At 43.5% G+C, this 13,831-nt stretch overlaps 1 protein-coding gene across 3 annotated transcripts in view; it reads right to left on the bottom strand.

Annotated features, from left to right (window-relative positions):
* Nucleotides 1–1,755: 1,755 nt before the first annotated feature.
* CUX1 (cut like homeobox 1) overlaps nt 1,756–13,831 on the bottom strand; it is a 267,930-nt gene continuing 255,854 nt past the window's right edge. For all 3 annotated transcript variants that reach the window (XM_069945827.1, XM_069945826.1, XM_069945828.1), the window contains exons 20-23: nt 9,506–9,562; nt 8,039–8,119; nt 6,225–6,289; nt 1,756–3,402 (exon numbers count right to left, since the gene is read on the bottom strand). In XM_069945827.1, coding sequence (XP_069801928.1) covers nt 3,339–3,402; nt 6,225–6,289; nt 8,039–8,119; nt 9,506–9,562 — 267 coding nt within the window. In that variant the 3' untranslated portion in view covers nt 1,756–3,338. The remainder of the gene's footprint in view (nt 3,403–6,224; nt 6,290–8,038; nt 8,120–9,505; nt 9,563–13,831) is intronic.

Raw genomic sequence — 13,831 nt, 5'->3', positions numbered from 1 at the left:
CTTTAATACTGTAAAGGTCCCCATACACCTTCAATAACTGATGGCTGAATGATTGTTCAGCCATCAGTTATCTCTCCCATAGAGTGCCTGCTCTTGCTGCAGCTTACCTCTCCCAAAACAAAGGGATTGGGATGTGATTTTCTATCAAGCCCGCCCTCTTTCTCCACCGGCATCACCTGTGGGAGGTCGGTCAGACGAGCCCCTTAATCCTTAAACACGATTGGCGGGTATGGCAAAAAGTATAAAAGTATCAAGTGTGCAGTGCTTTTCTGAAGTTGCTTTGCTATATGTAATGCTCGGTTCCTTAAAGCCCTCTTAGAGGGGTAATTCCTAATAGGTGGAAGGTTTGGGGATATTTCTTGAATGTCTGCTCTATATTCTTAATACGATCTTTCTAATGGCTTACAGAAGATTTGATAGGGATAAATGTTCTGTAAGTGACTAGATGGGTGATACTCCCATACTCTTAGGGTCCTATTACATGAAGCAATTATCGGCCGTTCTGGCTGATATTCCTTTCATGTAATAGGTTATGTTTGCACAATGTCGGCTGATTGCTGATTTAAAGCATGACCTAAAATCCACATGCTGATAGTGGTGGTCTGCTGGCTGTCACTCTGTGTAATAGGAGTGGCAGCAGCAGACCGCCGCTCTGTCCTATGGGCCGCCTCTCCTGTGCCCCCCCCCTTCTCCCTGTAATAGCACCGACAGTGAGAAGGTAATGAGGAGCAATGAAATTTCGGGCCGTGTAATACAGCCCTAAGTTTTCAAATTGGGATCTTTGCCTTATTCTCTCCTTGCCCTCTTCTCACTTCTGTCTACTCTTGTGTGCGACATTGGTGCAATGAAATCAACAATTTGATGATAAAAAGCACAGTTCAATTTAAGGCTTAAGTCGACAAATCCTTCTATGCCTTTGTATGTTTGGTGTATATTGGGGTAGTGTTTGCTCCTGTTTTAGAGATATTTGTTTGTTATGTTTGCATTTCCTTTCTGCAACAATGATATCGCTCCTGTCACTTTCAATACCTAGACTGACTTACTGATATTTTCAGGCTGGCACGGGACTTGTCCCTTTAAGCAGTGGCAAGTCCAGGTGCAGCCTGCAAGAATTGGCAAATTGCCAGTGTTAGTCAGGGCAGCTAGTGCCGGCACACTGAAATCCCTTTTTGCATGAATTCATATATATAAATTTATTGAAGATGTATCCCTAAAAGTTACATGAATGAGAATCTGTGGCTTCTGTAAAAACATGCCCTGACATCCATACCACTCTACTGCTCCACTGATTCAGGTGTCTTTTTCTTGGTCCCTATTTATTAGTAATTTATGCCATTTGTTTTGGTGTCTTAGGGTGCGTTCACACCTACAGGATCTGCAGCGAATTTTCATGCTGCGAGTTTGCAGCGAAATCAGCATCCTGTACTGTGAAGCTCAATGGGTCCCATACACGCAGCGGATCCGCAGCCTGCATGGGACCCGGCCCCTTTAACCCCTGCACCGCCGCCGGCCGGCCGCCCGCAGCTTACAGCCCCGGCCCCCTTAAACCCCCACATGCCCAATCGCCGCCCCCCCCCCCCCTTCACGCCCCATAGGCACAGATTACTAGTGAACAGGGGACTAGAACAAAAATGCACCTGAATCTATGGAGAAGTGGCCCCACATGTATGGTGACTATGCAGCTCTTTTGTTACAGAATCCACTGAAGAAAATCAACACAATATCACCTGTATATACAAACAGCACAAGACAATAGCTTGTTCCACACCAACTTTATTATATTTCCCAAAAAAAAAGATACATTTTATGTTTGAATCAAATGTGCATTTGCAACTGTACCCTTTAAATCATTAAAACCTCATCATGAATCTGAATTTGTGTTTAATCTTCGCAAACCAGAAACATCAGATTATTGATTGCTAATGTAGACATGCACTTAGCGAGTTGACATCCTTCTTGTCAATCTCAGTGCAGTATTTCATTATCTTATAGGAGGAGTGCTTGTCGCTAAATATTGAGAATTACATATTATCATTAAAGAAGCCTAAAAGGAACCTATAGCCCACTGTATTCCATACATATCCTTATTTTTTTTTATCTGCATAGAATATACATACTAGATGGTATAAGGTATACATATCTGCTACCCTACGCCAACATAACTCAAGATGTCTGTGAGAAGTGGCGGTTTAGACATCTAGGATATATATAAATCATCTAACTGAGGCAATGTGATTCATAAGAAAATAAGATAACTCATTTGCATTTATAGAAGAAATTCATTTGCATTTTAATTAAAACCTTTCCTAAACATGCAAGGAAGGAAATCACATATCTGACCAATTATTGATTATTTCTCTATTAGCAAAGCTGTCAGCCATTGATAAACTTTTACTAATGAACCATGCTATTGACTAACATCTTAGTGTACCCTCCCATTAAAATAGCAACCCGTCAATGGGCTGACACCAGTAAAGAAGAGGCGTCCTTATCGGGGATGGTAAATGGGGTTTCAGGCTTACAAATCCCAGTTCATTTACTTGACAAATTTTGTTATGGCAGACACAGGGGCAATATTAATAAGACGGGATAAAGGGGGTCGTTTTTATATTTCGAAAGAAAGCTTCTCTCTCTTACAAAATGTATATGTGTGTAAAAGAGAAAAACCAGCAGGTTACATTTGGTCTATTGAAGTGTATGGTACTCTACAGTAGAAGTTCAATACGTTTTATGCAGGTATCCCAGCGTATTCTGGTGTTAGAGCTCTGTAACATGGTGTAAATAGGGCTATATAGTGAGATTTGTTGATCTGTAGTGTTGCAAAACAACTAATGGGAAATCCACAATAATTATATGCAACTATTGTAGCACTACACAAAGTTCTAACCCTTTGTACTATTTCATACATAATGGATTAGCAATATGCAATCTCCATTCTGCTTAGTGATGTCTCTGACAATACAACCATATCTGTAATGCTGATTATTGCCTGTAAACACCATACAGCTGCGAGACATAAAATCTATCTGTAATGCAGACACTTTCTGTTCCATATTTTCAATTCAACGGATGTTAAAAATGATAAGAACTGCCTAGTAGTGAAATTCTACTACTGACTTAGTACTAAGTCAGAGCAGAGGATAAATGGATAGTTGCCTTGTTAAATATGTATAAGTAGTCCATTTTCTCAGCTCCTGTGTCTGCCACTTTCCACTATTGTAAAGCTAGCCTAGGTCAAGCAGCTGTGCATAATGCATGGATCAGGGAAAGCAGCCTGTAAAAACACATCCGGTCATTTGGTCCTAGAGGGATTAAGACGCCCCCGTACTGAAGATTCTCTACTCCTGCCACATGGCTCCGTTTTCTCCGTTCTCATGGAATTTGTGCAAGTGGTCAGCGTATCTAGAAGTAAAAAATCAAGGAAAGGATTACTGCAGGCTATTTCCCAATGTAATTAAAATGACACTGTAATAACAGGAAACTAATATGCATTTAGATGACATTTAGGCCCTTATGTAGTCATACTGTATATTCATATTAGTCATATGGTATCAAAATTGGGTTTGTTAAAACAGTTTTAGGCCATGTTCACACAACGGCTGATAGTTCACAGTGGCCGATCACATTAACTACTATGGAATCCCATCTGGAGTGTATACACACTGTATACACGCCGGCTGGGATTCCATGCAGCTGCACAGAAAACTCACATGTCTATTTTGTGTGGCCGCTATTCATTAAATAGCTGCCACAAGAAATAGACTGTGCAGACAATGTAAAGTGCAGCTCCAACTGTACTTTACATTATCTGCTATGGCTAATCAGAGTATGGGCACACCTGAATGTGCCCGCATTCCAATTACAAAGTAGTGATGTTAACCTGGCTCGTACTGCAGTACTGGCTGCTGATTTGCCATGTGAACATGGCCTAAAAAGCTATATGCACGTAGTAGTCTAGATTTGTGAGGTATTAATCAATGTCGCTGCTTGCCATAAGTTAAAAGGAAAAGCATCCAAACCTGCCGATAGATTGCAATAGGGAACATTACAAAGAGATATGTTAGATATGCCAATTACCTGTTTGGCACACTGGGGGTGATCCTTTAACCCTCAGCCCACCACAACTACTGCTTTTCCCACTCCCTTAGTGATACCCCCTAATGAATACAGAGCCACCCTTCTGCAGAAACCCTTACTGAACAGGGCTGGCCTTAGTATTTATGAGGAGGTGTCAATAGAGGAGTGTGCAGGCCATTTTAGTGCACTGGGGGAGGGGTAAGGAATCACCTCCATTGCACTGAATGGGCTATAAATCATATCTATAAAGCATCTCTTACACAAAAATGTCTCGATTTGTAATATTCCCTATTAGACTGCTATAACCTGCTGATAGATTCCTTACATTTTTTCTTATATACAGTAAGGCAAGGGCAGCTCTAAGAAAGAAAAAAAGTCATACTTACCAACCCCAGTCCCCCCACAGATCCTAAGATAGCACCTTCTGCTCTCCCCCTGCGCTTTCTTTTTCCTTGTCCAGACACAATGCCAGCGTGTCTCAGAAGGGTTAGTAAGTTCCTACTGACTCCTCCTGGTCCCCAATTAATTGTTGTCCAACACAGGACACCAGTGTAGAGAGTGATTAGCTAAGTGGGTAGGTCCTGCTCTGATGCATCATGTCAGAAGCAGGGATTGCAGATACACAATGGGGGACCAGGAGGGGATAGACAGTGGGCACTCACCTACTTCTTCAGGAAACACTGGGACTGCAGCAGAGGAGGAACTTGTTATATTATTTTTACTACACCACCAGCCATGGAGAATTTTTTTCTTTTTTCACCAGAGAACCACTTTAAGCTTACCATACATATAAGACTTTCATTAGCCAGGTGCACTAAACTGGCAGATCAAGGGGATTTTAAAAGAAAATCAAAGATAGCCTGTGCAAAGTGGGAAGTGTTCCAAACTCAACCCATAGTGCCATATACTGTACAACCTGGCATATTTCATTTTTGACAGACTAAAGCAGCAACTAGCCACTGTGAATGTTCATTTGCAAATGGATTTGCAATTAGAGCATCCTCCATTTGGGGAATAGTGTTATCATAGGTTTTGTCATGACATATTGCGGACACCATTCATAATGCTATAAATACCACCTGTATTCTGCTGAGATATAGACAAACTGCTCTATTGTATAAACTACTTGTAAATGGATCTGATCCTGTAATAACATTACATTAGAGATATGCTCATAATGTAATACTCTGACATCTAAAATAGCTCCTATCGTAGACTTGACGTTAGGAATCTATCCGGCCATCTACTTACTGCACTGTCCACAGTAACCGACAAAGGAAACTATAGTTCTTAGTTCCACATTACTTTGATATTACCAAACCATAAAGCTTCTGAATCTTCTTGCTACATTGGCCTGGGGTTCGTATAGGGTTTCAATGTAACGTACATTTAGAAAGAAATAAGTAAGGTAGAATGGTCTTATAATGCTTTTGGTTAATAGTGTGAGATGTAAATGGGCCTCTATTCTAAACTTCCATTTTCTAGGTTTTTAAAAAGCCATTTTCATCAGCATCAAGTGCCAAAATTGAAAGGAAATTGTCTATTTTTGGATCTATGGATATCTCCAATGGGAAAAGTAAGGAAGTACATAGTCTCAGTAACACTTGTAACATGATAACATGAGTACTTTTCTGTAATGGTAAATCCCATTGACAGTGGAGAGTTCATAGGTTGCTGCATTTACTATATAGGCTTTCCAATAGAAGGGTAGGGGATACAATGAGCCCCAGCCTTGATATTGTGTCTAGGTTGCAGGTTGACCCATGTTCACCTGTTCGTTCATCTACTTTACAGCATTCATCTGTAATGATGTGATCTAATTTATTATAAGCAGGCTCCAATGGTAGATGATGATTGCACATGTCTAACTGTATCCATGGGAATAATGTGCGATGTAGAAAAGCGGCAATGGAAATGTAAATTCTTTATGTTAGAACATAAGTAGGGCATGATGCAAGCTGTCACAAACTATCAGGGCAACAGTTATAGCTTGCATCTATTATGTAAGTTTGCCACAAGAAAGTAGAGAAGAACAGAAAAAGAGAATATAGGATAAAATGTAACACTATGCTATTCTGTAACGTTCTAACAATGCAAAAACACCACAATTCCTATATAACACCACAAAGTTTTTGGTGTTCACTTACTTCTTTGCACAGTAAGCAGCACAATCTCTTCCCACGCTTTCACTCCAAGCGGTTTTATACAAGACCTAAAAAAATAATATATTCAGCGTTACAGGAACAAAATGGGCCTATTCATTTACAGGGGTTTTCTCATTACAGACATTGATGAAAAATCAATAGGCAACATATCAATCCCGACACTGTATGTGACCTACCAGGCAGATCTGGCTTATAGGTGGGGGAGGGTGTAACTTATTATCTTAACCTCCTTAAAAAGTATTCACTAAAAGTTCTAACTTACATATATCTGTTACTGTACATAAGGAGAGGGCAGAAGAACACAAGAGTGTGGAGAGGAAATTTATACAGTTTAGGGCAAGGGCTGCACAGTCATAGCTAACGATGTTCGTGCAGCCCTTGCTAAATGACTATTGAGCTGTGTAATAGGCTCAAAAAAGGCTCAGATCTAGCAGATTGGTGCTTGTTTACATTACTGATTGCGCTGTTATCAGCCCGTCTAATAAGACCCTTAGAGTGGTATTACACAGGCCTATGGGGGCCCGATAATACCTGTAAACGAGTGCCGATCTGCTAGATCGGCGCTTGTTTACTGGGCCTATTACACAAGCCGATAATCGTTTAACAAGGGCTGCAGAGCCCTGCAGCCTGGATAGGTATGTATTCCTCTTTGCATATCGTCAGCGTCTGCCGCGCACCGCTATCACACATAGCAATGCACGGTCGGCGCCCGACGATTATAGGTCAGAACCTATATCCTCGATCATCGGCTGATCGTTGTCTTTATTACACGGAACGATAATCGGCCAGATTATCGTTCCGTGTAATAGTACTCTTAGTGTGGGGGATAGTTGGGTATTTTGTATGGCAATATCTACTCCCCTCCTCGAAGATTATGTTGGGGGCCTAATGCACAACATAACCTGAGGGACATGCTTGGGTTGGTACAAAGTTGTAGAATTTCTTTTTTTATTCATGTTATTGTTAAGCTTTTTGACTCCTACAGTCCTGCCACCTACTTAAAAATCGAGGGAAAAATGATTTGGGGAGTTTTGCTAATATTGTAGTCAAATTCTTCTTTGGATTTTAGATTTGACCCCTGACTCTGTTTCTTCCCTACACTCCATGTGCCCGGTGTCAAACGATTGACAGATGCAATGTGAAGAGATATAGTAAGTGGTCATTTACCCCTGCAGGCTATAGCATAGTGCACCACTGTTTCCTGTAGCCAGGTGTAGCCTGCACAAACTTTATAGTTGGCGCACTACAGCATGCTATATGGCGCACTTTGTAAGGAGCAGTGACACATATCTTTGACAGATGTCCGGTCTCCTTGCATGCTTTCTATGGTGCCTTACACTATTACTGTAGGGTTGCTATAGAAAGAGGATGATTTATGCATTCCCGGCTTAATGTTAGTAGATTCCTAGGGCTGTGTATTCTGTACCCCACTCTACAGTAAGGCAGGTGCTACTAGTCCTGTATCACACGGAGTAAACATGTTATGAAGAGTTGCAAGTTAGTGGTGGATTTGTATAAATGCTTCAGACCCACTGAGGTCCACAGGTTGCAAATCCACAGCAGATTTCCTGCACCTAAATGTGTCTGTGAAATCTGCTTCTATCTCACAACGTGTGAACATACCCTTAAAGCTGACATACTGCAGTGTAGTTAGGGTGCTTGTGTTGAAGTTATGCTGCCTTTAGTTTGGGCAGCATGAACTTCAGACAGTATTTTGGGATTTTAATAATAATTATTATTGTGAGTGTATTCCATTTTTATTATACAAGAACTTGATAATGCATTCTGTTACTTACCAGGAATACAAGACAATGCAGGAATAGGGTATAGAAAAACGCAATTGTGCGGGCCACCTTATTGGAAAGAACAAGCCGTCCCTATAAAAAGTAATAAAAGCAAAGAAAAACATCACAGGCGCATAGTTAAATAAAGATGTATTCTGGCTGATAAGAATGGAACCTGGCTTAGGCTTCTGCTGTAATTGTCCATCTAATAGAGTAATTCATAGGTGAGATGTGCTGCAGGGAACATCTAGGAATTTAGACAATCTAGGACAACCTTTACATGGCCATATATCTTCTATAACTGTTGGGCGAATAGTCATTTGGTCGACAGCTATTTCTCCCAACTTCCCCATACACATGAACGTGCGGCACAAAGTGGTGGATTGTAATGTGGGTAATTTGAGCGGTTGCCCAGGGCCCGAGGCTCCTGGGAGGGCCCATTCTATCCAAACCACCCACATCATACTAACTAATACATTCAACTTATTCAACCTTCAAGGCACACGCAATTTATGCTCCAGACAGCCAGGACTTCCCGCGCAGGCAGCGTCAGTAGCACCCACTAAGCCGGTAGAAGACAGAAAAGGACCTGCCTTGCAAGAAGAGAAGCAGCAGCAGGGGGGGGGGCAACCAGAGGCCCATCTACTATAGTGGGGGCAGCTGTGAGGAGGCAATCTATTATAGTGTGGGCAGAAACCAGGGGGCCATCTACTATAGTGGGGCAGTGGCCAGGGGACCATTTTGCTAAAGTGGGGCAGCGGGCAGGGAGACATTTACTATAGTGGCGCAGCGGGCAGGGAGACATTTACTATAGTGGGGCAGCGGGCAGGGAGACATATGATTTACTATAGTGGAGAAGCAGGCAGGGAGGCATTTACTATAGTGGGACATCAGTCACTGGGCCATCTACTATAGTGGGGCAGCAGGCAGGAGGCCATCTACTTTTAATCCCATAGCAGTAATTAAAGGGGTTGGCCACTTTATAGTAAAATTGCTCAGTGTACAGTGTTAGTAAGTGTAGAGCTAAAATCACACTCCCCTCCTCTAGGCTGGGCAACCCTGCTCTGTGGTGTTTCTGTCAAAAAGATGGCTGACACGGAAGAGCATGTGACCATGCCCCGCCCCCAAGTGTCCAACACTGAGCCTGTATATGCCTATGGGGAGGGCGGGGCATGGTCACATGCTCTTCCATGTCAGCCATCTTTTTGACAAAAACACCACAGAGCAGGGCAGCCCAGCCTAGAGGAGGGGAGTGTGACTTTAGCTCTATAGGGTACACAGAGAGCTGCTGTCAGTAAATATACTTACTTATACTGTACACTGACCTATTTTACTATAAAGTGGCCAACCCCTTTAATGTAAATAATAATGTAACAATATACTGTGATGTGATATGATGGGGACCATTAACTTGTGGACTTGCTACTGCAAAGTTTTAAGGCCCATCTATTCACACAAGTTACATGTGCAGTTACTCACCATGCTGAGAGTTGCTTTATCCCATGGACTTAAGCTAAGATATTTCCTCTGCCGCTCCTGCAATAGGAAAGCAAACTGTTAACTTTCAGCCCAACAAAGCATCTGTATGGCATATAACAGCAGCTTTAAATAAGGAAAGAACATAGGATCAGGTACCAGAGGCATGGTTTGAGGTAGAGAATTTTTGAGGTGCAATGAGCCAAGGGCTAGGATAGGTACAGAAGGTGTGCCACTTTACTCTTGGGCAGTGAACAAAAAAATACATGCAAAAAGCGTAAAAAACCCACAACATCCATGTAGATTTCAGTGTGATAATGCTCACTCACTTTAGACTGCATTTGGCCATACACTAAAATCTATTCTCTCTCTTGAATTGCTTTGCTTTCAATTCAGTTTGCTCATAAAATCTAACATCTGATCTCCAGACTATATGGGTTTATAGAAACGGATGGGATTCCCAGACAATCTTAATTAGGATTCATCATTGTCATCATCATCATGATCACAAAGGTTTAATTTTAATTTGCTCATAAATAAAGATCCATTAACCTTCATTTATGCCTTAAAATGAATCCGGAACCTACGCAGATAATAGCACTGACATCATTACACTTGTCAAGTGTCTGATTTTTATTATACCAGTCTGTGTGCTTAGAAAATGGGTTTTCCACAAAAAAAATTATGGTGCAAATTTACTAAAAGGAAAAGTCTGAAAACAACAAACTTGAGGTAATGGAAGGATGAGAATAACATCAGCAGATCCGGTACATTGAGAGAAGCGGCAGGCAAGCACATGAGGAGCGCAGGGCCTCTAATAATGTCATAGTGCCTCCTCCCAATGCCCTGCACAGTATCAATGCAGCTGTCACTGTACAACCTGCTCAGTCTGATCCTTATCACCAGCAAGATAAGAAGGAGACTCTGACAGACTTCTATAGATTCTGCACGTTTGGCAGGTTATGACTACATTGTATATCAGCACACCTATGTGACAAGGTGGCAATAATGCAAAGTATGACATGTATATTCCCCCCCAGTTGTAGATGTTAATAACTTATAAACCACTTAGGTTTACAATATAAAAATTTAGTTTGTAGCTTCATCGGCTATATAAAATTACAGAAAGCTAAGCATTGCCTTAGGTATAAAACTAAGTGCATCAAATGTTTTATTAGTTGAAAGTTGGATGTGACTAGAGCAGATGCTTAGTTCTGGTCTTCCATGGATGTGTCCTGCCTCAGCTACCTACATGTGCTGCATACAGTAGTTTTACATCACTAGTATATGAAGGTGCAGGCACTGGCGGAACTACCGCCGTAGCAGGACCTGCCGCATCAGGGGGCCCGTGACGCGGAGCTTACATAGCCTGCAGCACCCGGCGGCTGAGGAGGCCTTCCGGGTGCTGCAGCTGTTTGGGGTCCGGGGTGTCCCGGGGATTCCGGGCTCAGCGTCTGCCGGGGCAAGTACTTCCGGGGCACGGAACATCTCTAACAAGCACTCCTTTGCCGGAAGTACAGGCCGGGGGCGGACGCTGAGCTCCCTGGTACCTGTGCTACCCCCCCTTGCCACCACCGTATTGCCGTCCCGGCAGCACAGGTGACGGGCTTAGCGTCCGCCCCCGGCCTGTACTTCCGGCACAGGAGCGCTTGTTAGACTGATGCGGGCGCGCTCCGTGCGCCGGAAGTACTTGCCCCGGCAGACGCTGAGCCTGTCACCTGTGCTGCCCGGGAATCCCCAGGACACCTCCAGGAAGCCCCCCGGGAGAAGAGGAGAAGACAGCCGACAGGGGAGTTAGGCGAGTTGTGTTTTTGTTTTTTTATCTGCTTTGCAAAGGGTGGTAATACAGGGGGCATCAATGGGGGATAATACAGGGGGGGGGCATCTATGGGGGATAATACGGGGGGGGCATCTATAGGGGGATAATACAGGGGGGGGCATCTATAGGGGGATAATACAGGGGGCATCTATGGGGAATAATACAGGGGGCATCTATGGGGAATAATACAGGGGGCATCTATGGGGGATATACAGGGGTATCTATAGGGGGATATACAGGGGATAATATAGGGGGATATACAGGGGATAATACAGGGGGGCATCTATAGGGGATAATACGGGGGGGGCATCTATAGGGGATAATACGGGGTATCTATAGGGGGATATACAGGGGGCATCTATAGGGGATAATACAGGGGGCATCTATAGGGGATAATACAGGGGGCATCTATAGGGGGATAAAACAGGGGGCATCTATGGGGGATAATACAGGGGGCATCTATGGGGAATAATACAGGGGGCATCTATGGGACATAATATAGGAGGCCATCTATTGGGGGATAACACAGGGGACATCTATTGGGGGACACCATAAGGGGGCATTTATAGGGGGACCAAATGAGATGGCATCTATAGGGGGACACCATGAGGGGCATCTATAAGGGGTAAAACATGGGGGACCATCTATAAGGGGAATGGACAACACAGGGGGGTCATTTATAAGGGGCCAACACGAGTGACATCTGTAAGGGGGAATACACAGAGGGGCATATACTATAAGGGGGTCACAGTGTCAGGGCTACCCACTAAATGAGGGTGTAAAGGGGCCAATACAGATGTGCAGTGTGTAGAGAGATGAGGATGGTGCCAGAGTGAGGAGTCTAATATGTTTGTCTGGAAGATTCTGTGGATTTGTGGCTCGGAGAAGTTCTAATGGCCCAGGACGGATGGAGAAGAAGATGAAAAGTAAAGAACTCTGATCAGAGAAGACATCCCCTGTGAGTCACCTGATATAACTGCACTGTAATGTATATGGTGTACAGAACCTGTGTAGAGCTGAGTGTGTTGATGGCGTAATGGTCGATCGAGGGGGCGGGGCGGGGGGGGGGCCCAATCAAAAGTTTGCTATGGGGCCCAGCCATTTCTAGTTACGCCCCTGGGTGCAGGGGTAACACTGCAGACCTATCCCAAGAAGGCTTCTGATGAACTAGAAGACATTAACCAATAATCTATGTAATAACTAATGATGATCAATAATTACACATGGTTAGAAAATTAACCATATGCAAAGTAGCCTCCCCAAGAGGAAAAATATATTTATTCTATGGTGTATGCACCTCTCACAAATGATCCTCGACAGATAATGTCAGTGGTGATTGGGGTCGGGCATGATGGAAAATCACTGCCTGACCCCTTTGTTGTGGGAGAGATAAACCACACTCAGAGCCTGCTTTAATTTTCTCTCATAGACTCCTCTCTGATGGGAAAAAGGCAAAAAAATCCTTTTACTTGGAGATATGGGTGGAAGTTTAAAGCGACTCTGTACCCACAATCTGTCCCCCCCCAAACCGCTTGTACCTTTGGATAGCTGCTTTTAATCCAAGATCTGTCCTGGGGTCCGTTTGGCAGGTGATGCGGTTATTGTTCTAAAAAACAACTTTTAAATTTGCAGCCCCGTGCCCAATAGAATAGAATAGCTGTGTCCTAACTTTGCACCACTCCTCTGTCCCTCCTCCCCACCCTCTTCATCATTAGGAATGCCACTGGAACATTTTCTCCTGTCTGAACATTGTACAGGAGAATAGGAGACAATCTGCCTGGAGCATTCCTTATGAGGAGAAGGGCGGGGGGGGAGGGACAGAGAGGTTGTACCAGTCTAATGCATACACAATCTAAGCCGTGGCCGTTGGGCACGGGGCTGCAAGTTTAAAAGTTGTTTTTTAGGTCAATAACTGCATCACCTGCTGAACGGACCTCAGCACAAATCTTGGATTAAAAGCAGCTATCCGAAGGTACAAGCGGTTTGGGGGGGGATCAGATTGTGGGTACAGAGTGACTTTAACAGGTTAGAAGCACAGCTGCCATCTTCCAAAAACAGCGCCACAGCTCAGGTTGTGTGTGGCATTATAACTCAGCTCCATTTACCTCAATCACCGAAACAAGCATGCTACTGGTTATGGAAGAAACTTTTTTTTCTAATCCCAGATAATCTGGCAATATCTGGAGAGCAGGAAAGGTCCTACCTCTTCTGCTCTCCAGCGCTACGCTTTCTCCCTCTAAATATCTATGCAGATACTTATGCAGATAAAAAGGGGGGGGGGGGAGGATGGTACTGGGGCTGCAAGCACTGCATGCAGGTAAAATCATGCCTGCACGTAACATGCAATGGCTGCCCAATGATGCAACATTGGTAAGATCGGTCAGCTAGTGATCACTGCCTGCAACATGCATCACCCCTTTGTCTGCAAAAGTGTCAGCACAGATGGGAAGAGAGAGGAAGTGAAGCACTGAAAAGCAGAAAAGGTAGGACCATTCCTCCTCTCCGGATAT

Source organism: Dendropsophus ebraccatus, chromosome 11 (genome assembly GCF_027789765.1).
Source record: "Dendropsophus ebraccatus isolate aDenEbr1 chromosome 11, aDenEbr1.pat, whole genome shotgun sequence".
Taxonomy (NCBI): domain Eukaryota; kingdom Metazoa; phylum Chordata; class Amphibia; order Anura; family Hylidae; genus Dendropsophus; species Dendropsophus ebraccatus.
The sequence above is the reverse complement of the archived record's forward strand: the minus strand, read 5'-3'. Positions and strand labels throughout refer to the sequence as shown.